This window comes from Gallinula chloropus (genome assembly GCF_964237585.1).
Source record: "Gallinula chloropus genome assembly, chromosome: 22".
Lineage (NCBI taxonomy): Eukaryota > Metazoa > Chordata > Aves > Gruiformes > Rallidae > Gallinula > Gallinula chloropus.
Genome location: NC_140107.1, coordinates 7,335,050 through 7,357,321, shown reverse-complemented (window position 1 = coordinate 7,357,321; position 22,272 = coordinate 7,335,050). Strand labels below are relative to the sequence as shown.

Below are 22,272 nucleotides of genomic sequence, written 5' to 3'. Positions count from 1 at the left end.
TCCCTGCCCTGACCCCTTCTCTCCCACAGGCTTCACCCACCCTGCAAGGCCCTTCCCCTCTCCTCCCTTCCCTTTCTCTACTCCTTCCCCTTCCCAGCCCCTCACCCTGCCCTAACCCAGCTCCCTCCCCTCACCCACCCCCCTTCCCTGACCCCTTCTCTCCCACGGGCTTTACCCACCCTGCAGGGCCCTTCCCCACTCCTCCCTTCCCTTCCCTTTCCCTCTCCCAGCCCTAACCCAGCTCCCTTCCTCCTCCGGGCCTGCAACTCCCCCCCTACCCTGCCCCAATCTACAGATCTCCCTTTCACCTTGCCCAGGCTTTGCCTTTCCCTCGGGCCGGGACCGAGTCAAGGGACTGAGGGGAAAGGGCTGAACCGGGCCTGGGCGAAGGGGCTGGGCTGGGCCTGGAGGAACCAGGCCCGGAGGGGGGGGGGAACCAGGCCCGGGGGGGGAACCAGGCCCGGGGAAGAGGCTGAGCCGGGCCTGGGGCTGAACTGAGGCCGAGCCGAGCCGGGGCGGGGCCGGGAGAAGGGGCCGAGCCGGGCCGGGCCCGGCCCGGCTCGGCCCCTTCCCCCGTCCCCGGCCCGGCCCGGCTCGGCCCCACTTCCGGGTCGCTGTCGCAAAGCATTGTGGGTCAGACTCCCCCCCGCCCCCGTCACGCCGAGGACGGTTGTGCCGCGCGACGCTCCCTCCACGTGACGTCACCGCTCCCCCCCCTTCCCTACCGCCCGCAGAGGGAAAGGGGTTGGGGGGCGGGCGATGAGCTGGGCACGCCCCCCCTTTTCCCTAGAGTGACGGCGAAGTCGACCAATGAGAAGCGGAGAAAAGCGTGAGTGATGTGGAGAGCGGCCAATGGGGATGGCGGAGCTGCTGGAGGGGGGGCGGGGACTGTAGGCCGGGCGGCCGGGGTCGGGGCTGGGCTGCGCCTGTCAGCGGGTCGGCGGGATGGCGGCGCTCTACGCCTGCACCAAGTGCCACCAGCGCTTCCCCTTCGAGGCGCTCAGCCAGGGCCAGCAGCTCTGCAAGGTCTGGGGCGGCCGGCGGGGCCGCTTGGGGGAAGGGGAATGGGAGGGCTGGAGGGGAGGGAGCTGCTGGGGCGGGGAGGGGGGCGGGGGGGGGGCAGGAGCTGGGTGGGGGCTGCTGGTGGGGAAGGGTCGCAGGGTGACTGGGGGGGCTGCTTGTGAAGAGGGGTCACAGGGTGACTGGGGGCGAAGGGTCACAGGGTGACTGGGGGGGCTGGGGGCAGCTGGTGGGGAAGGGTCACAGGGTGTTGGGGGGGCTGGGGGCGAAGGGTCACAGGGTGGTGGTGGGGCTGCTTGTGAAGAGGGGTCACAGGGTGTTGGGGGGGCTGCTGGTGAAGAGGCGTCATAGGGTGACTGGGTGGGCTGGGGGCTGCTGGTGGGGAAGGGTCACAGGGTGTTGGGGGGGCTGGGGGCTGCTGGTGAAGAGGGGTCACAGGGTGACTGGGGGCGAAGGGTCACGGTGTCTGGGAGGGCTGCTGGTGGGGAAGGGTCACAGGGTGTTGGGGGGGCTGCTGGTGGGGAAGGGTCACAGGGTGTCTGGGGGGGCTGCTGGTGGGGAAGGGTCACAGGGTGTCTGGGGGGGCTGCTGGTGGGGAAGGGTCACAGGGTGTTGGGGGGCTGGGGGCTGCTGGTGGGGAAGGGTCGCAGGGTGTTGGGGGGCTGCTGGTGGGGAAGGGTCACAGGGTGACTGGGTGGGCTGGGGGCTGCTGGTGGGGAAGGGTCACAGGGTGTTGGGGGGGCTGCTGGTGGGGAAGGGTCGCAGGGTGTTGGGGGGGCTGGGGGCTGCTGGTGGGGAAGGGTCACAGGGTGTTGGGGGGCTGCTGGTGGGGAAGGGTCGCAGGGTGTTTTGGGGGGCTGGGGGCTGCTGGTGGGGAAGGGTCACAGGGTGGTGGGGGGCTGGGGGCTGCTGGTGGGGGGTCCCTGAGGGCATGCAGGGAGGCTGGTGCCTCAGCGTGGCTGTGCGGGGCCGAGGGCTGTGCGGGGGTCACCCTGGGAGGTGGGGGGGGGCTGGAGGTGTGAGGGCGGCTGTCGGGGGGGTGGTATCGACAGGCTGATAGGGGAGCTGTTTGTGGGGGCTGCTTGGGCAGGCTGGGGATACGTTGGAGGGGGGTCGTGGGGCAGATGTGGGCACTGCTCACCAGGAGAGGCCTGGGAGCAGCTGCAGGGCAGGGTGTGAGGGGGCTGTTAGTGTGAGGAGAGGCCCTGGTGTGGTTGGGGGGTGTTGGGGGGCTCTGAGGACATTTGGGGGGAGGCCTTATGGTCTCTTAAAGGAAGAAGGTGGGCCTTGGGGGACAATCTGGGGGGCAGTTTGGGTGGGGAAGGATGAGATCAGGGCAGAGATGGGGAACGAGGAGCAGGAAGCGGAGCAGCCAGGGGCTGCTGAGGCAGGTGGGGTGAAGCAGGGTGAGCACAGGGAAACCTCTGAGGCTCAGGAGAGTCCAGGGCTGGAACCCCCCCAGGCACAGGACGCTGCTGGAGGGCAGAATAGGGTGTGAATAGCTGTGGCAGGACTCAGTGTTCCTGCCCAGGAGGTGAGGCCAGCTGCTGGGACCCTTCTCTGGGCACACACAGAAGTCCCCACTGTGAATCTCAGTGTACTCCTGGCTCACCTGTGACACAAGCCACTCCTGTCACCCCTCCCCTGCTCACAGCCCTGGCAGGAGCAGCGTGGCTGTACAGGGAGGAAGGGTTTGGAGCTGGAAGGATGTCAGTGTGTGTGCTCAGGAGGTGGCTGGGGCTCTGGGGAGCAGCACTGTGGCTCACTGGAGGTTCTCTTGTTGCAGGAGTGCCGGATCGCTCATCCCATTGTTAAATGCACTTACTGCAGGACTGAATTCCAGCAGGAAAGGTAAAATACCTGCTGAGCTGGGGACACTCATCTTCTCCTCACCCACCCAGGCAGCTGTAGTGTTCCCACACATCTGATGACCGAGCCCCAGCCTGTAGGTTGTGGCTGTGGAAGACTCAGGGGACCTTTGGCCACCTCCAGAGGCTGCTGGGCGAGTCAGTGTGCCTCTGCCTCATCCTTGCACCCTTTGTTTCAGCCAGTGCTGGGGTGCAGGGTCTGGCTGCACCTTCCCAGGCGCTTCCCTCTTCTCTGGTGCCCAGGAGTGATTTCCTGATGTGTTTCCTTCAGCTGCACTTGTGCCTTTTTGCCTTTCTGCAAGTGAGGGAGCTGGCAGAGGAAGGGCTGGTGACATCAGTGGGTGTGTGTCACTGTGTGGGGGGTGTTCTTTCCTCTGTGTGTGTCAGACAAACACACCTCTGTCCTGTCCTGACCCTCCTCAACCTCCTCACCCCGAGCAGAGCCCAGCCTCTCACCCCTGCTGCATCACCCCTACTGCCAATTAGCTGCTGATCAGACTAAGGACAGAAAGCTGGTGTCATCTGGAGATGCCTTAATTAAAAGATACCTCCCAGTAACACCACTTCCTGGCAAGTTATCCCCAGCCAGCCAGGGATGGGAAACACACTTTGAGTCCCTAGTGAAGAGAACACAGGCCTGCTGTTAGAGCCCAGGGGAGGCAGGGATCCTCACCACAGAGGTTTGATTTTCTTTGGGGAAGTGTTGATGGAACAATCTGTCCTCCTTTTCCACAGCAAAACCAACACAATATGCAAGAAGTGTGCTCAGAACGTGAAGCTCTACGGAACAGTGAGTGAGGGGCTCGCTCTCCATGGCCTCTTTTCATCTCTCTTGTCTGTGTCTTGCTGGAAGAGGGTTTCACAGGCTGGCTGTGCTGCCCTAGAATCATAGAAACCCAGACTGGGCTGGGTTGGGAGGGACCCCAAGGGTCACAGAGCTCCAACCTCCTGTCACAGGCAGGGACACCAACCACCAGGCATGATCTAGACAAGGTTGCCCAAGGCCACATCCAACCTGGCCTTGAACACCCCCAGAGATGGGGCACCCACCCCCTCTCTGGGCAGCCTGTTCCAGCCCCTCACCACTCTCTCTGTACAGAATTTCCCCCTAATATCTAATCTAAACCTTCCCTCCTTTAGCTTTAATCCATCCCCCTTGTCCTGCCATTATCTACCCTTTCAAAAAGTTGATTCCCCTCATGTTTATAAGCTCCCTTCAGGTACTGGAAAGGCTGCAATGAGGGTCCCCTCCAGCCCCCTCTCCCCTCTCCCCTGCTCTTTGCTGAACAAGCCCAGCTCTTTCAGCCTCTCTTCGCAGGGGAGCTTCTCCAGCCCTCTAATCATCTTCATGGCCCTCCTCTGAACCCTCTCCAACAGTTCTACATCCTTCTTGTATTGGGGGACCCAGATCCTAGCACGACTGATCAATAACACAACAGCCCCTCAAGCTTGTGAAGCCTTTGCCTTCCCTTTCAGCAGGGGAAAGAGCAGCTCTGCATCGTTTCAGCCCAGGAAACGAACCATTTGATACCCCAATCGAAACCAGAGCGTGCTGACACAGGCTGAGCTGGCTGCAGGAAGCAGGGGGGGGAAGGAACCTTTCCTTCCTCCTTGTCTGGAATCTGGAAAAGGAAAGGAAAAGAGATGTTTTGATTGTTTCCATTGTGGTGTTCTGCATTTTTGTAAGGATTTTGTAACCGGGGGGTCTGGATGGAGCCTGAGACCCCCCCAGCTCGGCGTCGCTGTTAGGTGGGGACAGGGAAGTGGAGGGGTTGGAAGGGATTGGGGTGGGGTGGAGAGAGAAGGGGAGGTGTGTTGCTGTAACCAGAAGGCTCTGCTGTGTCCTTACTCTTGTCTCTCCCAGCCAAAGCCCTGCCAGTACTGCAACATCATCGCTGCCTTCATCGGGAACAAGTGCCAGCGCTGCACCAACTCGGAGAAGAAGTACGGCCCCCCGCACGCCTGCGAGCAGTGCAAGCAGCAGTGCGCCTTCGACAGGAAGGACGACAGGAAGAAGGTCAGGGTCCCTCTTGGGAGCAGCCTGAGAGGGTGGTGGTAGGGCTCTGAGGCCCCAGCTGGAGTCCTCTGTCCAGGTCTGGGGTCCGCAATGTGAGAAGGATGTGGGGGTGTTGGGAGTGGGGTCAGAGCGGAGGGGGTGGAGCAGGTTCCCTATGGGGAGAGGCTTGAGGGAGCTGGGGTCAGCTTGGGGAAGAGAAGGTTGTGGGGGGACCTCATTGCAGCCTTCCAGTCCCTGAAGGGAGCAGAGGAACAGGAGGGGAATCAGCTTTTTAAAAGTGTAGACACTGGCAGGACAAGGGGGATGGATTAAAGCTAAAGGAGGGAAGGTTTAGATCAGGTATTAGAGGGAAGTTTTTTACAGAGAGAGTGGTGAGGGGCTGGAACAGGCTGCCCAGAGAGGGGGTGGGTGCCCCATCCCTGGGGGTGTTCAAGGCCAGGTTGGATGGGGCCCTGGGCAGCCTTGTGTAGCTCCAGGTCTGGAGGTTGGTGTCCCTGCCTGTGGCAGGGGGTTGGAGCTCTGTGACCCTTGGGGTCCCTCCCAACCCAGACCAGTCTGGGATTCTAGGTTTCTATAATCTGTCCTGCTCCTCCACATGTTCTCCAGCACTGGGAAAGGGGCTGGCCCTTGGTTGTGAAGGGTTTTCCTGGCGTTGAGCTGAGCTGTGTTTTGAAGTCCTTTAATCTTTGAGACCCTCCACACCTCTGCCAGATCTGCTGGGAAAGATCTTGTGGGTTTGGCCTGAGGGTAGGTGGGCTGGCAAAGGAGGAGGGTCCTCCCCTCACCCCTGGAGTGAAAGGCAGGTGCCTGCTTGGGGAGAGGGATGTGGAACAACATTTGTGCCCTGGCCTGAGGAGCTGGAAGTGTCATACCTCCCCCTGGAAGCCCATTCCACAGCTCTCCCTTCCCTAGGAGCTGTGTACTGCTGAAGCTTGCTTCCTGCAGCCTGTAGGCACCCATTGTTCCTTCTGGATGCAGGCTGGTACTCCCTGTCCTCCAGCAGAGACTCCTGCTGGGTTGGTGTCCAGCCACTCCCCAGTCACCTACCATTCCTTGGCATGGCTTTGGCAGAACTCCCACTAGAGTGAGCACCTCCTGGTGAAAGGGTGCTATAAACAGCCCCTCAGCAAAGCTTGGCAGGGGCTGCAGTGGGATAGATAAGCTGCTGCTAATGAGCACTGTCTGCCTCACACCAGCCCTGCCAGATGCACCTCTTACCCTTCCCAAGCACTCCAGGGATCCTTTCTGAGTTGCCACTCGTGATCTTAAGCCTGAAGATGCTTCTTGTCTTCTCTGCCTTTGGTTTGTGGGAAGGAAATGAGACCAGAGCTCCTCTCTTTCCCCTTCCAGGTGGATGGGAAGCTGCTGTGCTGGTTGTGCACCCTGTCCTACAAGCGTGTCCTGCAGAAGACCAAAGAGCAGTGCAAGCACCTGAGCAGCTCCTCCAGGGCCAGCCTGCAGGAGAAGGAGCAGTACAGCAGGCTCAGCACTGGCACCCACTACAACAGGTGACCTGCACAGGCTTCCTGGGGTGCAGGGTGAGCAGAGGGGGTGCCTGGCTGCTCCTTAGGGAGTGAGGGAGGAGCCTGGGGGGGCTCCATACCTCAGGGATGGGGTTTTTGTTGGGAGAACCTGCCTAAGTCAGGCTTTGCTGGTTTGCAAACCCTGCTGTGCTGGTGTGGGCTGGTGGTCCAAGAGTGAGCCACCTCCCTGAACCTGGGAGCAATCACAGCTCAGTTGCATTTGTACCATGTCATGGTTGGAGTGCAGGTTTTCAGTGTGAGCTGTTCACTGACTGACACCTTGTTTTCTGTTTATTTTTAGTCTCCAGCTACTCTCCAGGGAATGAATTTTTTATCAGGCTTGCCTTGCACTAGGAAATCTTGTTTTAATAGGCTCAAAGTGGGTGGGAATATTTATCTGCTTCCCTGTCTCAGACAGGTTCTGACACACAATTTCCTCCTCCTTCCAGCCAGAAAACCTTATCCACCTCTTCTATTCAGAATGAAATCCCAAAGAAGAAAGCCAAGTTTGATGCCATATCTGCCAATGGTGACAGGTGAGCCTGGGACGTGGGGGAGCTGTGGGTGGGCACCCTTGTCTGCTGAGGCTTGTGGAAGAGAATCCTGTGTGAACAGCAGGAGGCTCTGACAGCTGGAGCTGGGCTTTGGGACCCTGAGGGGCTGCACCAGCAGCTCTCCAGAGCCCAGCAGGCCAGTATCACTTGGCATTTAGACACCAGTTTGGAATGGGTAGTGCCTGTGACCTGCTGGAACAGAAACTGCTTGTTGGCTGAGCTCCCCTCAGTCAGAAAGCTGCAGCCAGATCAGCTTTATCCTCTCCCTGCAGTGATGGGAAGGGGGCTGCTGGCTGCACTGCAGCTGATCTGCAGGGCAGAGCATCAAGACCCTCCTCCCACTCCCCTCCTGGGGCAGGGACAGGCAGCCCAGCAGCTCTGCTGGGAAGCTGCTGGTCCCTCTGTGCTGCCAGGCTGGTGTGTCCACCCCAGCCCCACACACAGCACCACGGCCAGGCTGGCAGAGGAGCAGGAGCTGCCATGGGGCTCTGTTTCCTGTGCTCCTGTAGGTTCATTGCTTTCATTCCTGCCCTTCCTCTCTGACCCTCAGCGTTCCTCCCTCTCCTGAGATGCTCTATCCCCCTACTCAGAGTGCTGGCTGCTTCCCAGCAGAGCCCCAGTGCCCACCACTCTCCTGCTTCCCCAGGCAGTTCACCTGTTTCCTGCCCTCCCTCCCTCCCTGGGAGCTGCTGTGTGCCTGGAAGCTATCCCTGCCCAGGGATCTCTTTCCAGACAGTGGGGAATTGGGGGCACAGACCAGAGCACAGGCTCGTTAGTGCCAAGGGGGTGTTAAAGCCACTGGTAATTAATTACCTTGCATGTCTCACAGGGATCACAGCTCCCATCTCCCTGGGGATGCACTGACAGCCTGTCAGTGCTTGTCATGCACAGCACTGGAGGTGGAACTTGCAGCATTCTCTAGGGCAGTGCTTCCTACAGCCTGTTTGTCATCTGCACAGAGTTTTGGGGTTAAAGTTGGAGGAAATGGTGCAGTAACTGTGGCTCAGGAGCAATGGCTGAGCACAGGGTGGGTCAGAATCCCTCTGAGCCAGAGCAGAGGCTGCAGACAGGCCCCTGGTAGAACCCCTGCAGCTCTCCCTCTAGAAAGGCTCCTGCTCACCTCCTGGGGCTGCTCTCTAGGCTGTAGGACAGCACCAGGGTGGGGGGGTTTGTCTGCTCTCTGCAGCCTGGGGTGAGACCAAACAACTCCCTGTAACATCCCTGCTGACTGGAAAACCTCCAGGCAGGAAAGGTCCTGTGCTCTGGCATCAACTGCTCAGCCTCAGGGACCCTGCCCTGGAGGAGTCAGGGGCCTGGGCTCTGCTCTTGGGTGAGCTGCTGTCAGTCTGGCTCCTGCCAGGGCTGTGCTGCTTTCAGTGATGAATCCCAGTAACGAGCCCTCTGTAATTTTAGCATCTCCTAAGAGCTGTGGCAGCATGCTGGGGAAGGAGGCAAGCTGCAGCTGCCTGAAATAGGCACATGGCTCTGGTTCCTGAGAGGAATAATAACACTGCCTCAGCAAGCACGTTTGGGAGCTGCTGGGCTTGGTTTTGTGAGGATGAATCCCCCAAACCCTCCCCTCCTGCCCCGTTTCCTATGAGGTTGGTCCCTCCAGAGTCAGCCTGGAGCCTGGGTCGCAGCTGGAGTGTGGAGTGGGGGTCTGCCCAAGGCTTGTTTTCATCAGCAGTGTGATGCACAGCCAGCTCCTCTTCCTGCTGGGATCAGCAGAGTGTTCTGTGCCCCTGCATCTTGCCCTGGGTGGAGTTTTAGTGTGTGGTGGGGTGTTTTTTGTCTGGACTGAAACTTGGCTGCTGGTTCAGCCAGCCTGCTCTGTGCCTCTTTATGCCAGCCTGACTCACACAGCAAAATCCTGAAGCTTGGCAGTTGTTTTCCCTAATTTCAGCCCTTTAACAGGTGCAGAGTTCCAGGCAGTCATTCTGGGCTCTCAGGAGAGGCAGGCAGGTGTCTTGGGAAGGGATCCATTTCCCCCCTGTGCCTCTGCTGCAAGCAACAGCAGCTCATCAATCCACTTTTTAACTAGGGGGGTGTGTTTGAGGCTGCCCAGGCACAGAGTGTCCCCTCACCTGTCCCCAGGGGCTGGATCCTGGCTCTGGGGTTTATTTGTAGGGAAGGCTGGTGCTGGTTTGGTTAGTTGGTGGTCAGTTGTGACTCTTAGTGGGGCTGTTACAGGAACAGACTCACTGGCATTTGGCACTTTCCCTGCTAATTCTGCAGTCTCAGACCACTTCCTTGGCCTGGGGTTAAAGGCAGAGAAACTTTTCTTTGCTGATTTGTCAGTCTCCCCCCCAAACAAAAAGGGGTGGGGGTGGGAAATCTGCTTTAATTAGCACCTTGACACGTTTGAGGGTGGATTTTGCAGCTACTGGACAGGAAGACGCCTGCCTGTGCTCACACAGTGGCAGGAGGGGATGCCTGGATGCTCTGAGCCCACCCTTAGAGACCCCAGGAGGCCCTTGCAGTCCTGGGGGTGGGTCCTGGTGTCAGTTGAGGCTCCTGGCAGGCTGGTGGCCCTCCCCTGCCTGGTCCCCACTGGGTGGCAGGGCTGGATCTCACCTTCCCAGCCTCACAGGAGCTGCCAAGGAGGAAGTTTTTCCTGCTGGAGCTCAGGGAAATGTGAGCATCTCTCACTCTATCACCCCAGGACAGGCAGGAGGGAGCTTGCCTGGGCACAGGAGTGGGGTAGGCAAGGGTTTAGCCAGGGTTTAGCCTCTGTGGAGGCTGCTTTCTGCTTCCTTTCCCCCCTCTCTCTGCTCTACAGCTGAGTGGGAGCTGTGAGCTGCTGGTGGTAACAGGCTTGCACACAGAGAGGTGCTGCAGCACCCACCATCCCAGCCTCTGCTGTACTGGGGAAGGGTGTTAAGGGGGAAGGGTTGTCTGCTGGGGGGTGTGTGTGTGTGTGTGTGAACCCCTCCTGCCCCCCCAGTGTGACAGGACAGCACTGGAGCTGTACCCAGGGACCTGCCACATCCCATGGTGTGTGGAGTGGGGCTCTGGCTGTGGGCTGGCTCCTGCAGACTGCTGCAGTTCCCCTTCACCAGGCTTCCCCTCTTGGTGCCACAGGGACACCCAGGGGTGTCACATCCCTGCAGCTGCCCCGTGGAGGGCTGCAGGACCCTCCTCCTCTTGTGCCACAGCCTGCTGACCAGCCCCATCAATGCTCACTGGGCTTTTAATCAGGCAATGGATGATGTCCAGGCAGCAGAGGGGAGCCCTGAGTGAGGGTGTACAGATGGGGAAGCACAGGGGTGACAGTGTATTGGAGAGAGGTGGTGATTTGGGTCCAGCCCCTGCCTTCCCCAGCCCTTAGTGCTCAACACAGGCTGTAGGACGTGTGTTGACCTACTCTGGAGGCTTCAAAAGAACAAAGCCAGGCTTCAGGTAACCCTGGCTGTTTATCTTTACAGCACCAGAGCTGCCTGATAAGGGTCAGACATGAAGTAATCTTCTAGGTGAAGCTTTGTTGCCTTGTTAAAGGTTTATGTGGCAGTTCCAGGTGTGTGGCTGGGAGTGTGCTGCCCTTTTAGCACCAGCAGATAAAAATCAGGCTCACCTTCAAGGCAGGAAGGAACAGAAGGCAGGCAAGGATCAGGTGAGCTCCCCAGGCCTGTGGCTGCAGCTTAGCCTGGCTTAGAGATGGAACATTCCTGCAGTGCAGGACTCTGCCTGGCTGCCCCATCACTGGCTGTCTCACAGGGAGACTGGTGATGGTGAATTTACCAGCACAGGGGAGCAACTGGTGTCCAAATAAGCTCTCAGCTGGTTGCTCAGGGTTAGAGTACCTGGTGGTGTGCAGGTGGGGGGTGTTCAGGTAGCTCTCTGTGTGCCCAGAGAGTCTTTCCTGCTCCTGAGTGGTGCTGAAGCTTCTCCCTGAGTTGCTGTGTCATGGTGAAATCCAAAGACCAAAGTCCAGGGTGTCTCTGTACCCTTTTCCCTGCTGAGGACAGTGCTGCCTTTCATGGAGGTGTCTCCCTCTGCTGTGCTTGTTGAACTCCAGGTTATTTGTTTCCCTGTCACCTCCCCTCCCTGCCAGAACACTTGTTTACAAGCAGTGGAGGGTTCTGCTGTACTTTCCAAGGGCTGCCTGTGAGCAAAGAGGGCTCCTGAGTGCTTGTGCAAAGTTCATTAGCCCTTGGGTTTGAAAGGGGACCTGTCCTCACTGTGTGAATGGCTGAGGGTCACCACAACAGCCCTGTGCCCTTGCTGATGGTGCAAGAACTGGGCATGTCACATGTGATCCCTGCTGGCTGTTGTGTCTCCAACTCCATGGGGCATCCAGGGCAGAGACACAGGTAACCCCTGCACCCTGGGGGTGCTTGGAGGGCACAGTGTGCCAGGAGATGGTCCTGTCAGTGTGGAGATCCCCTGCCCTGGTGCAGAGGAGGGGTCCTGACAGCACCTCTCCCTCCTCTTTGCTGCAGCTTTTCTCCAGACCTCGCCCTGGACTCCCCTGGCACCGACCACTTTGTGATCATTGCCCAGCTGAAGGAGGAGGTGGCTACTTTGAAAAAGATGCTGCACCAGAAAGATCAGATGATTCTGGAGAAGGAGAAGAAGGTACAGCACTGGGCTGGCTTCCCCCTGCAGCACTGTTCACACAGACTGCTCTGCAGTGGGCTCTGGAGTGAGCAGGAGAGGTTCTGGCTGCCTCCAGGCTGCCTCCTTTCCAGAGGCAAAGAGGTTTTCTGGGATCACCAGCAGATCTCATTCCATAACAGGTCATTTTCTGACTGCTGCCTTAGAGGCTGTTGTGTGGGGCAAGGCTGCTGCTGCTCCCTGTGCTGCTCAGCTCAGTCCTGGTCTCTCTGCTCTCCCCCAGCCCACCCCAGCGTGTCTCTGAGCTCCCCTGGGCACACACCAGGTCTCTCTGGCAGGGTGTGCCTGGGGTGAAGGCATCCATCTCCTTTCCTGTCTGTCTGCAGATCACAGAGCTGAAGGCTGACCTGCAGTACCAGGAGTCTCAGATGAGGGCAAAGATGAACCAGATGGAGAAGACACACAAGGAGGTGATGGAGCAGTTACAGGTGACAGCATTTTTGTTCTAACTTGCTGAGCTGTGACTGAGGACACCCTGATCAGAGCTGCTGCACACCCAGCTCTGCTCACACTCCTCTGGCCTGGCCTGCAGCCTCTCTGCTCTGCCAGGCAAAGCCCCCAGCTCAGTACCAGGCTGCAGTGCATCATAACCCCTCTTTGCATCCTCCCTGCTGCTCTGCACTGGGGCTCAGGCTTGCTGTGTTGTGAATTGCTGTGCCATGTCCCTTCTGGACTAGCTGAGAACCATCAAGCTCGTTTTACCAGTTGCCAGGATGAGGTTTGAACCTGTTTCCTCAGACTGCAGCCCCCCTGTCAGTTCCCTGCCCCACATCACTCCATGTCATGTATGTGACCAGGAACCAGAGAGAACAAAGCTCAAGAAACAACTGCAGTTCCCTTAGCACTGTATCTCTGCAGTCCAAATAAAGCAAGCCTTGAGCTCCAGGGAACAGGGAGAGCAGGATTCTTGTCCTGGCCATGGAAGCACCAGACAGACTATCAGAACGTGCTCCGAGCCACCGAGGGGATGAGGCCAAAGGGGAGCTGGTTACAGGGAAGGAATCAGACAGAGAAATGAACTCTGCACCCTTTAATTACCCTGGGGTGTAGAATGATCTAAAGCCCTAGTGATGAGAGAACAGGAGGGGGTAAGACAGAAAGCCCCAGCAAACAGCCCCTCCTCCATCCCCACCCCCAGGTTCATCAGCAGAGCAGAAGGCAGGTCCTGGAGACCCCACGTGTTGAGGTGCTGAGACCCCCTTGGCCACACAGGTCCTTAGGCACCCTGCCTGGAGGCTGCAGTGTCTGTGCAGGGTGTGCCAGGGCTGGGCACACCTCCTGCCCCACTGTTGGGGGGGCTGTTGACAGCCAGAGCTGCTGCTTGTGTTCTCCTGGCTGCTCCTGCCCTGCCTGTGTCAGCCCAGGGCTGTGTCTGCTGTGGCTTTGGGGGTGCTGCCTGGAGTGAGCTGGTGTCCTTGCTCAGCTCTGGATACACTCCTCTAGCACAAACCACTGCTTGCTGGCTGCCTCAGCAGCCCTGGCTGTGGGGTGAACTGGGGCTGACTGGGAGGTGACCCCCTCCTTGCAGTGGTTTCCCAGGGCAGGGCATGCAGGTTGCTCTGTGTGTGGGGGGGATCAGTACACCCTGATGTAGCTCAGAGAGGATGTCTGCCTTGAAAGCTGTGGGACCCCTTCCAACAGCCTGAAACCTGCTGGATTCTGAAAAGGAGGGAGCAGCAGATCCCTGAGCAGGTCTGTGTGCAGCCACCTCAGGAGCAGAGGGGGGGGTCTGTGTCTCAGCCCCTCACTCTGGGGGTCTGGGGGTGCCCCCACCTCCTCCTCTCTGCTCTCCCAGTGTTGTGCTTCAGCTGGTACCGACTGAGGCTCTGGAAACTCCTCCCTGGTTCCAAAATAAATGTTCAAATCCTCCTGGTGTACTGTAGGTGCCTTGAAGTGTTCCTACCATTCACTTCTGGACCGTGCTCTGGGGGGTTGTTATTTTGCCTTGTCTCTTCATGGGGGGGGGAGCAGAGGTGCCTGGATTCTTCCAGTCTGCAGGAGGTGAAAGAAGCTGCTTTTCCACATGCAGCCCTGGAGCAGAGGGTTTAATTCCTCTAACAGCCCTTTGCATATTCATTCAGCCACTGGAAACCAATGCAGAAGACCTGTATCTGGCTTCACACAGGTTCTACCCCTCCTCCTATGGCTGTAGTATGATTTACTACACAGGCTAGAGGAGGGTGAGCTCAGAAGGCTGGTAAAGGAGCTAGAGAACCTTGTCTATAAGTCACAGTGACTTCTAATTGGTCACAAACCTGAGGGACTCCTAAGTTGCTCCATGTTGGTGCTCTGATGGGTTTGGAAGCTTCTGGTAGGGATGCAGGGTCAGGGCAGCGCTGAGTTCTGATGAAGTCTTGATGAAACCAGGGGTGCAGCAGAGCTGGGGAGCAGTGAGCAGCTCCACCCCGTTCTTGGTATAGGTGGAAGTGTGGTGTGGGGGAATCCAGCCTTCAGCTCACTGAAACCAGGGTCAGGCTGTGGGGCTGAGTCCAGCGCTTCCCACGCTGCCAGAGCGCAGCAGCTGCTGAAAGGGGAAGGAAGGAGGAAGGAGGAAGGGAAGCTGGTCCCACTGACCTTGGTGAGCCTCCTTGGCTGGTTCACTGCAAGCTGTGCCCTTGTCACCTTTCACCCCACATCCCAGCTGCAGCAGGGAGGGCTGGGGGAGAAGGGATGGGCAGGTCCCTCCCTGGCTGGTTAGAGGAGGGGTGCCAGACTGGAGCTGTGATGCCATGCAGCCACCTCTCCCTCCTTTCATCTGCAGCTTCTGCCCAGGCAGCTCTGGGACCCCAGGAGCTAATGATGATCCATACCATTAAACACCCCTTTTCCCTGTGTTTCCAGGCCAAGAACAGAGAACTCCTGAAGCAAGCAGCTGCCCTATCGAAGGGCAAAAAGCCTGAGAAGTCGGGAGCAATAACCTCCCCTTAAACCAAACCCCCCAGTCTGGGAGCTTTCCCCAGCATTAGCCAAGGAGTCTAGGAGACCTGCCTGATTGCTGGAAGCCAAACCTCAGTGTTGTCCCTCTCCCACTGCCGTGGCCTCGATGGAAAACGCCCGCTGCGTGTTGCCTGGCTTGGATCTCTGTTGAACACCCGTCTGTATCACGGTGATCCACGGGGAGAGGTCCCACCAGCCTAAATTCCCCCCTCCCTTCCCCTGGAAGAAGCTTTTTCCTCCCTAACCAGTTACTACCACTGCCAACCCTTCCTGTCAGCAGACAGGAACCTGCTGCATTAGAGACTCTGCTCCCAGCCCCGCTGCCTGAGGCAGCAGCCACGGCCAGTCGCTGCGCGGATGAGATGGAGCTGCCTGTGCTGGGAGCCTGGGGGGGGTTTATTAGTAGTATTTTGTATTTTCTTGAACTGTTCCCTCTTTAAAGGAGCTGTTCCCTCTTTAAAGGAGCTGTTCCCTCTTTAAAGGAGCTGTTCCCTCTTTAAAGGAGCTGTTCCCTCTTTAAAGGCAGCCGGTGCATCGCCAGCCCCACAGCTGTTGCTGGCAGGTTGTGCCACTGCTGAGAACGGTTGATGCAGCTTTTTGAAGCTGTTTCCAAACTGGGGGCTCAGTATTTATCTTGGAAGGGGTTGGGGGGTTTTTTTTTTCTTCTTTTCTCTGTCAGCTTGGCAAACCAAACTGCCTAGTGGTGTGCTTTTTTGTGTTTTGTTATGATAGCTTTTGGGTTGGGAGCCAGAACCTAACAATACAGACCCAAACACACCCCATACTCCCCCTCCCCTGGTTACTTGGTGACCCTTGGGGCTTTGATGGCTTCTGAAGCTCAGTGTGATGGAGCATCTCTTACTCCCTTTCTTTCCCCTGAGGAGAGTTCAAGCTGGGGATGTTTCCTCTGTTCCCCTCAGTCCCTGGGTTGAGCTCACCCCCTTTCCCCCCTCTCCCTGCCCTGGTGCTCCCTTCCAGATGCAGAAGTAGGGGCTGGCTCCAGGAAAGCGCTTACTCAGGCAGCGACCCAAGCCAGGGAGTGTTTCTCGGGGCTCTCTGGGGACATTTCTTACTGCTGATGGAAAACCAGCAGAATAAAAGGGCTATGAACGTTCCCTGCAAGGGGGACGAGCTGCTTGGGAACAGCACCCAGACCACAGACCCTTCCAGCGAGGCCGGCGGGGCCGGGCGCTCCCCAGGCTCTGCCTCTTGGGGCAGGAAAGAAGGGGAGAGAGGGATGAAAAAGCACTTGGCCACTGCAGAGTGTAGGGGGGGGAAAAGCATAGCACAGCTCTCAGCTGGCAGCAACACTCCTCAGCATCCAGCACCGAGCTCCAGACAGGGGGTGGGGGGGAAAAGACCCCTTGGGGTTGGAGACCCTGGGGCAGAGGGGTGGGTGGGACTCTGGAGCGGTGGGGTAGCGAGGAGAAACCAGCCTTTGTGGTGCAGGGCTGGCTGCTCTTGTCAGGGGTTTTTATTAAGCTTTTAACTAGATATTGTGGTTTGTTTTTTACCCTTGTTTGGTTTTGTTACTGAAGATGACTTCACTCAGAGGCACTTTTGTTGGTTTGTTTCTGGATGCTGTTGGCAGGAGCACGCCGCAGCACCAGACACTCTGGGGTGGGGTGGGGGGGTTGTTCTTTTGGGGGGGGTTTTTTAGAGATTATTTCTGATGTGAAAACAAGAAAAACAAAACCCAACGTTGTTACACCTTGCCAGGGTGTGACAGCAGGGAAATGCCTGGTTTTATACTCGTTTTTAGCAAATGAGGGGCATTGGTGGGGTTTTTAAATGGGGCTTGGCTTTTCCACCTCCCTCAGGACACAGAAATGGGCAGAGGGAGGAGGGCCCTGTGTGCAGAACTGTGCTGGGGCTTTTTAATTGTGATAAATTGCCGATGCAGTCGAGTAGCTGATGATTTGTAGTTAGAGCATCGTTTCTTTGTATGTTTGTAACGAGGTTTTAAAAGGGATGTTTGGATTTGTACAGAACTCTGACAACTGTAAAAGTGTTTTAAAAAAAACAAACAAACAAACCCCAAATCTTCACTTGTGTCTGATACTTTCTATTTGCCTTGAAGAGAAAAAAAAACAAAGCAACCAAAGCATCCTTCCTGCCTGGAGCTGATCCTGCTGCTGGGCTGCCTGGTGGAGCATCGAGCACGCTGCTTCAGGGTCTGGTGTGCATGGGAAGGAGATGGCATTTTGAATTGATCTCTCTTTAAACCCTCCAGGGTTACCTGGTTACATCCAGCTCCCCAGGACCCACTTGGCTGTAGCCTAAAATGGTCTGGGTAGGAGACAAGCAGAGAGAGAGGCTCGGTGAGTCGGTTATTCCCAAGGTGTGAAACAAGGTGAGGAAACACTGTTGTGTCTCTGCAGTCTGCCCTGTGCCTCAGCCACAGTCAGGCTGCTTTGTGGTGGTTGGGGCTTTTGAAAGCTGCTGATTTTCCAGTAGAAATCTGGTAGTGGAAAACTCTGTGGAGGTTTCCATGTGGCAGTGCCTGTCCTGGAGGCAGCTGTGGTTCAGCGCCCTGGGCTGCCCAGTGGGATGAGCAGCGCTGGGGCACACTGGGCTCTCCAGAGGAGCTGCCCTGTCCTGAACAGCTCTTCCCAAGCGCTGTGTGCAGTGGGACAAGCCAAACCTGAGCTCTCTCAGAACACCACGCAGCTCTTTGCAGCTCAAAGTTACCTCTCCCTGTTTTACAGAGCTGGGAGCTGCACTCAGCGAGTGGCTGGTTCTCTTGGCATCGTTACCTGCGGCTCCCCGAATTCCCAGCTCAGTGTGGGGAAGGACAGGAGTTGCTGTGGACTGTTTCCCATCGGTGCTGTGCTGGTCTCTGGCTGCTCATGGCTCGGAACACAGAGCCCAACTCTGGGTTTCCATCCTGGTTTTGCACCAGGGTCTCAGCATCCTGACCTGGCTGAGGGCCCCCGGCTCGTCTCACTCACAGCACTGGAGCTATTGCAGCCTGGTGAGTCCCTTCACCTTGTGCAAGTGCCTGTGCTGGGTCACACCAAAAATTGGGGCTGGTTCCCTCACCCCAGGCAGGGGACAAACCCCACATGGCTTGGCCAGCGGGTCCGTCCCAGGAGGTTGGCTCAGAGGGTCCCTGAGCTGGGTGTTCCCTCTGTGGCCTCAGGCTGCTGCTCATCCCTCCTGAGCAGACAAGGTGCCTGGTCACAGCCTGTCTGACTGTGGGGTGAAAGGTCTGTGCCTGCCAGGGGTCGGCACCTCTGACCCCTTGGTGTCCCAGTGCTGAGGCTGCTTTATCTCTGCTGAGTGAGCAAACCCCTGTCCTGGAACGTGCCTTGTTTACAGCAGGTCTGGAGAGACACAGCGCTGCTCTGCCCCAGGCTGGGCTCCTGCTCTGCCCCAGGCTGGGCTCCTGCTCTGCAGCCAGGGCTGTGTCCCAAGGGGCTGCTCTCATCCCTGCCCTGGCAGGAGGGTTTCAGTCGGGTTTGTGGGCAATTCCCAGGGTAAGAAGCGTCCGGCTCCTGCCCTTATCTGCCAGCACAGGCTTCCTCCTCTCTGCTTTACCCACGGCTCCTAAAGCGGTTTGGACATCTGCAGGAGGACATCTGCATGTGTGTTTTTAATTGAATGGGGGCTGTGATTGCTTTATTGCTCTTCCAAAGCTTAAGGGGAAATGTGGGTTTGATGGTAACTGGCCACACTGGGGTATCACGTGCTGATCTCAGCCCCCTCCCAGTGCTGAAACCAAGGTCAGGAATGAGACCCCCAGGCTTTTGGTCAGTGTTTTCCCCATTCCCCTCGTTTCAGGGCTGTTGACCTGACCCCCCTTGCCTGTTTCCAACAGATGCAGGAACTCAGAGCAGCGCTGACTGGGGAGCTGGAGCTGGTTGGGTTTTCAGGGCACAAAGAAAACCTCTGGCAGAGCGTTTCTTGAGCTCTCCTAACCAGGAGGATTAGATTCTTCTGCTTCTTTCTTCTTAAGTAATTACTGGAATAAACATCTTCTCTCCAAACTTGCAGCCCCCCTGGCAAGGGCCTGAAACTTTAGTAGGCAAATGAGTATAAACTGTTCTGCAGCCTGACAGCAGAAGTAAATGACTTAACCAGCCAGTAATGACCCCAGCCACGCTCCCCTCCGCTCCTCCCTAATTGCTGGGGCTTTCTGGGAGCCCTGGCTCAGGCATCACACACCCCGGGGGCAACAGGCTTCAAAACTGGATTTTTAAATCCTCTAAAGCTCCAGGAACTTGTGTGTCCTGCCTGAGCCAGGAGAGGTGGGCACGAGCCTTGTTCTGCTCCTCACCCCCACCAGCCGCCCGCAGAAGTCGGTCCCCACTCCTGGAGCACGTGGGGGGAGCAGCTCAGTCCTGCTGCCATTCCCAGAGGCTGCAGAGAAATGAGGATCGCTCACCAGTTCACACCAGTACAAACCATTGTCTCTAAGTTGCATCTGTCAGCCTTGCAGTGTAGGAGCCCTGATGGCGAGAGGCCCTGAGAGTGCTGAGGGACACACTGGGGTCACCTTCCCCCCTTCCCCTCTTCCCCCCTTCCCCTCACCACTCCAAACACAGAGAATATTCCAGAGAACCCCCCCCCTCTCCCCCTGGAGATGCTCTGGGCTTTCTTCACCCATCCACCCAGGCCAGGTGTGGGGTGAGCAGCCACAGCAGCCATCCAGCATCCCGATCTTGGAGCAGGGCAGGTGGGGACACATCTGACCCACTCCAGGGGGTCCCTGTGGGGTCTCTGCTGCTCCCCTGTGTCGCAGGGTCTGGGCTGGCCAGTGTGATGCCCAGAGGCTGGATGAGGCAGTGACTGTCCCTGGCCACCCTGCTGCTTGAGGGGACACTGTGGGCTGTGGGCAGTGGCCTCTCCTTCCTGCCCGGCTGTCCTGCAGTCAGGGCACCCTCAGGCCCTCGGTAATCAGGGACCTGCTGCATGATCCGTGTTTCTGGAAGTGGGGTGTCTGGGTTCCCCTCCTGAGGAAACACTGTTCCTCTGCCACCCTTTGCTGGTGGATGCTGGAATGAGCCCAGCCCAGCACTGCCGGGTGCCCCCGGTGAATCACCAGCACGGAGACACCCCACAGCAGCATGGCCTTGACAAGCAGGTGCTGCAGAGCTCAGACTGGGGCAAAAGGTGACCCCTCAGGTGTCCTGGGGTGAGGCTTGTGGGACACAGGGACCCGAGATGCTGGAGCTGCTTTGGCCCTGTGCAGTATCACCCATTTCTGGCACACAGTGTGGGAGCACCCATGCTCCCAGCAGCTCAGATGCACCGGGGGGGTCATGTCATCCAGCCAGGCTGCAGGGAGATGGCAGCTGGTGGGCAGCAGCAGGGCAAACCCACCACGGGAAGAGCTGAGGCTCCTCTCAATGGCCGGGCTGGGCTGACCTGCAGAGCGGATGGGCCATCACGTGCTGCTCCTCATTGCCAAGCGAGCGCATCCCCAGCTCGGTGATCCCCCCCCCAGCCGTGCTCAGCCCCCTGCCCAGCCCCACACAGGGCCATGGAGCAGCCCGGGCTGGGACTCTGGGACTCTGGGACTCTGGGCCTCTGGGACACACGTCCTGCTGGCAGGGCCCCCGCTCCCTCCACCGGGGGTATTTTTGTGTTCAGCACTTGGCAGCATCTCCAGCCTCTCACGCTGGGCCCCAGCCTGACACGCCCATGGCCACAGGGTCCCCAGGCCCATCTCAGCTTTCTGGGGCTTCGGGAGAGCAGAGGGAGCCCCTGCCCCCCCCCCCCCCTTTGTTTACACCCCGTTGCCTTTGCAAAGCAACAGGCAGCTTTTCACCTCCGGGTTGGTGTGTCCAGCCAGGGCAGAGCTGGAGCTCATAGCTGGGTGCTGGCTGGGGCCAGGCAGCACCTCGGCTCCTGTCGGGGTCTCACGGGGCCAAAGGAGCCGGCGATGGGGCTGGACCTGAGGAACATGGGGTCGGGTCCCCTCAGAGCAGGAACAATCCCGACCTTGGATCAGATGCTGCTGAAAACCCGAATCCTTCTTCCCAGGCACCCCAAGTGCCAACACCACTTCGGGGTGGCCGGTGCCAGGCGATGCCCTCGCGCCAAGCGCCGCCCGGACCCCACAGCCTCAGCACGGCACCGCGCTTGAAAACACCCCTAAAAATAGCCCAGGGTGTTTGCAGCCAGCGGCGCCCCGGGACGGGGACAAGGACAAGGAGCAGCTGACCTGAGATGCCTGAACCTCTCTCCGTCCTCTCCCTCAGAGGCCGGCACAGCTCCGAGCGTGCCACGGCGTGCTGGCCGTGCCATGGTGTGCCAGCCATTGGCCGTGCCGTGGCGTGACGGCTGTTGGCTGTGCCATGGTGTGCTGGCTGTGCCATGGTGTGTTGGCTGTTGGCTGCACCATGGCGTGCTGGCCATTGGCTGTACCATGGTGTGCCAGCTGTTGGCTGTGCCATGGTGTTCTGGCTGTGCCATGGCGTGCTGGCTGTTGGCTGTGCCATGGAGTTCTGGCTGTGCCATGGTGTACCAGCTGTTGGCTGTGGCATAGTATGTTGGCTGTGCCATGGCATTCTGGCTGTGCCATGGTGTGTTGGCTGTTGGCTGTTCCATGGTGTGTTGGCTGTTGGCTGTTCCATGGTATGTTGGCTGTGCCATGATGTGCTGGCCATTGGCTGTGCCATGGAGTTCTGGCTGTGCCATGGTATGTTGGCTGTGCCATGGCGTTCTGGCTGTGCCATGGCGTGCTGGCTGTTGGCTGTGCCATGGTATGTTGGCTGTGCCATGGAGTTCTGGCTGTGCCATGGCATGTTGGCTGTTGGCTGTGCCATGGAGTTCTGGCTGTGCCATGATGTGCTGGCCATTGGCTGTGCCATGGAGTTCTGGCTGTGCCATGGCGTGCTGGCCGTTGGCTGTGCCATGGTATGTTGGCTGTGCCATGGCGTTCTGGCTGTGCCATGGCGTGCTGGCCGTTGGCCGTGCTGCCAGCACCGCGCCGCCGAGACACGCCGATTCCTTTACTTGGCAGGAGCTCAGGAGCGGAGCCGGGAGGAGGCTGTTGCCAGGCAGAACCCGAGTTGTTTGTGCAGCCGACGCCGTTCGCTGGACTTTGCCGCCCGCCGGGGTGTTTGATGCCGCCTGGGGGATTAACCCGGTGTTTTTCCTCCTTGTGCCTCCTCGCACTGGGCTGGGTGGCGGCTGCCTGAGGGGACGGGAGCTGGAGGGGCCGTGTGGCTTGAGGAGGAGGAGGATGGGGAAAGCTGCTGGGGCGGCTGGAGGGGGGGGGGACGCAGAGCCAGGGGGCGAGGCAAGAGCGAGAGCGGGGCCCCGCTCTTGCCTCGCCCCCTGGCTCTGCGTCCCCCCCCCCTCTCCAGCCGCCTTTGTCCCCCCAAACTCTGGATGCCCACAGGCTCTGTGGGCGCCTCTTCCTCCGGCTCCCTTTTCCCTCCAGCCCCAGGAGCCTTTTCCCTGCGCCTTTTCCCCTGAGCTCTGCGGGCGCTGGGCACAAGCCCTGTGCTCAGGGACGGGCTGGGAGGAGAGGGGAAACTGAGGCACGGGCTGGCGGCGGGCTGTGGCTCCCGGGGATGATGATGTGGAGCTGGCTGGGGGGGCTCTAGGGTCGCCATACCGCAGCGGGGGGGGCGGGGGGGCAGCTGCCCTTCCTCCGCGGGGCACCGGGGCGGGACGAGAGGCACGGGGGCTGCCGCACGCCGGGAGCCGGCGGGGGGAACTACATCTCCCAGCGCCCCCTGCGCTGCCGCGCTCCCATTGGCTGGCGGGGCGCGCGTTGGCCGAGC

The 22,272-nt window shown here is 58.9% G+C and overlaps 1 protein-coding gene across 1 annotated transcript; it reads left to right on the top strand.

The window, feature by feature from the left end:
- Positions 1-906: 906 nt before the first annotated feature.
- On the top strand, positions 907-15,857 carry FAM76A (family with sequence similarity 76 member A). Its single transcript, XM_084274301.1, has 9 exons — positions 907-1,026; positions 2,807-2,871; positions 3,624-3,678; positions 4,753-4,905; positions 6,256-6,413; positions 6,878-6,964; positions 11,422-11,557; positions 11,923-12,024; positions 14,438-15,857. The coding sequence occupies exons 1-9, from the start codon at positions 946-948 to the stop codon at positions 14,522-14,524; spliced, it is 924 nt and encodes a 307-aa protein (XP_084130427.1). The 5' UTR covers positions 907-945; the 3' UTR covers positions 14,525-15,857.
- The last annotated feature ends 6,415 nt before the right edge of the window (positions 15,858-22,272 follow it).

Coding starts and splice junctions, on each gene's coding strand:
- FAM76A (XM_084274301.1), top strand. CDS start 946: ATGGCGGCGCTCTACGCCTGCACCAAGTGCCACCAGCGCTTCCCCTTC. Junction 3,679..4,752: donor ACGTGAAGCTCTACGGAACA/GTGAGTGAGGGG, acceptor TGTCTCTCCCAG/CCAAAGCCCTGCCAGTACTG. Junction 11,558..11,922: donor TTCTGGAGAAGGAGAAGAAG/GTACAGCACTGG, acceptor GTCTGTCTGCAG/ATCACAGAGCTGAAGGCTGA.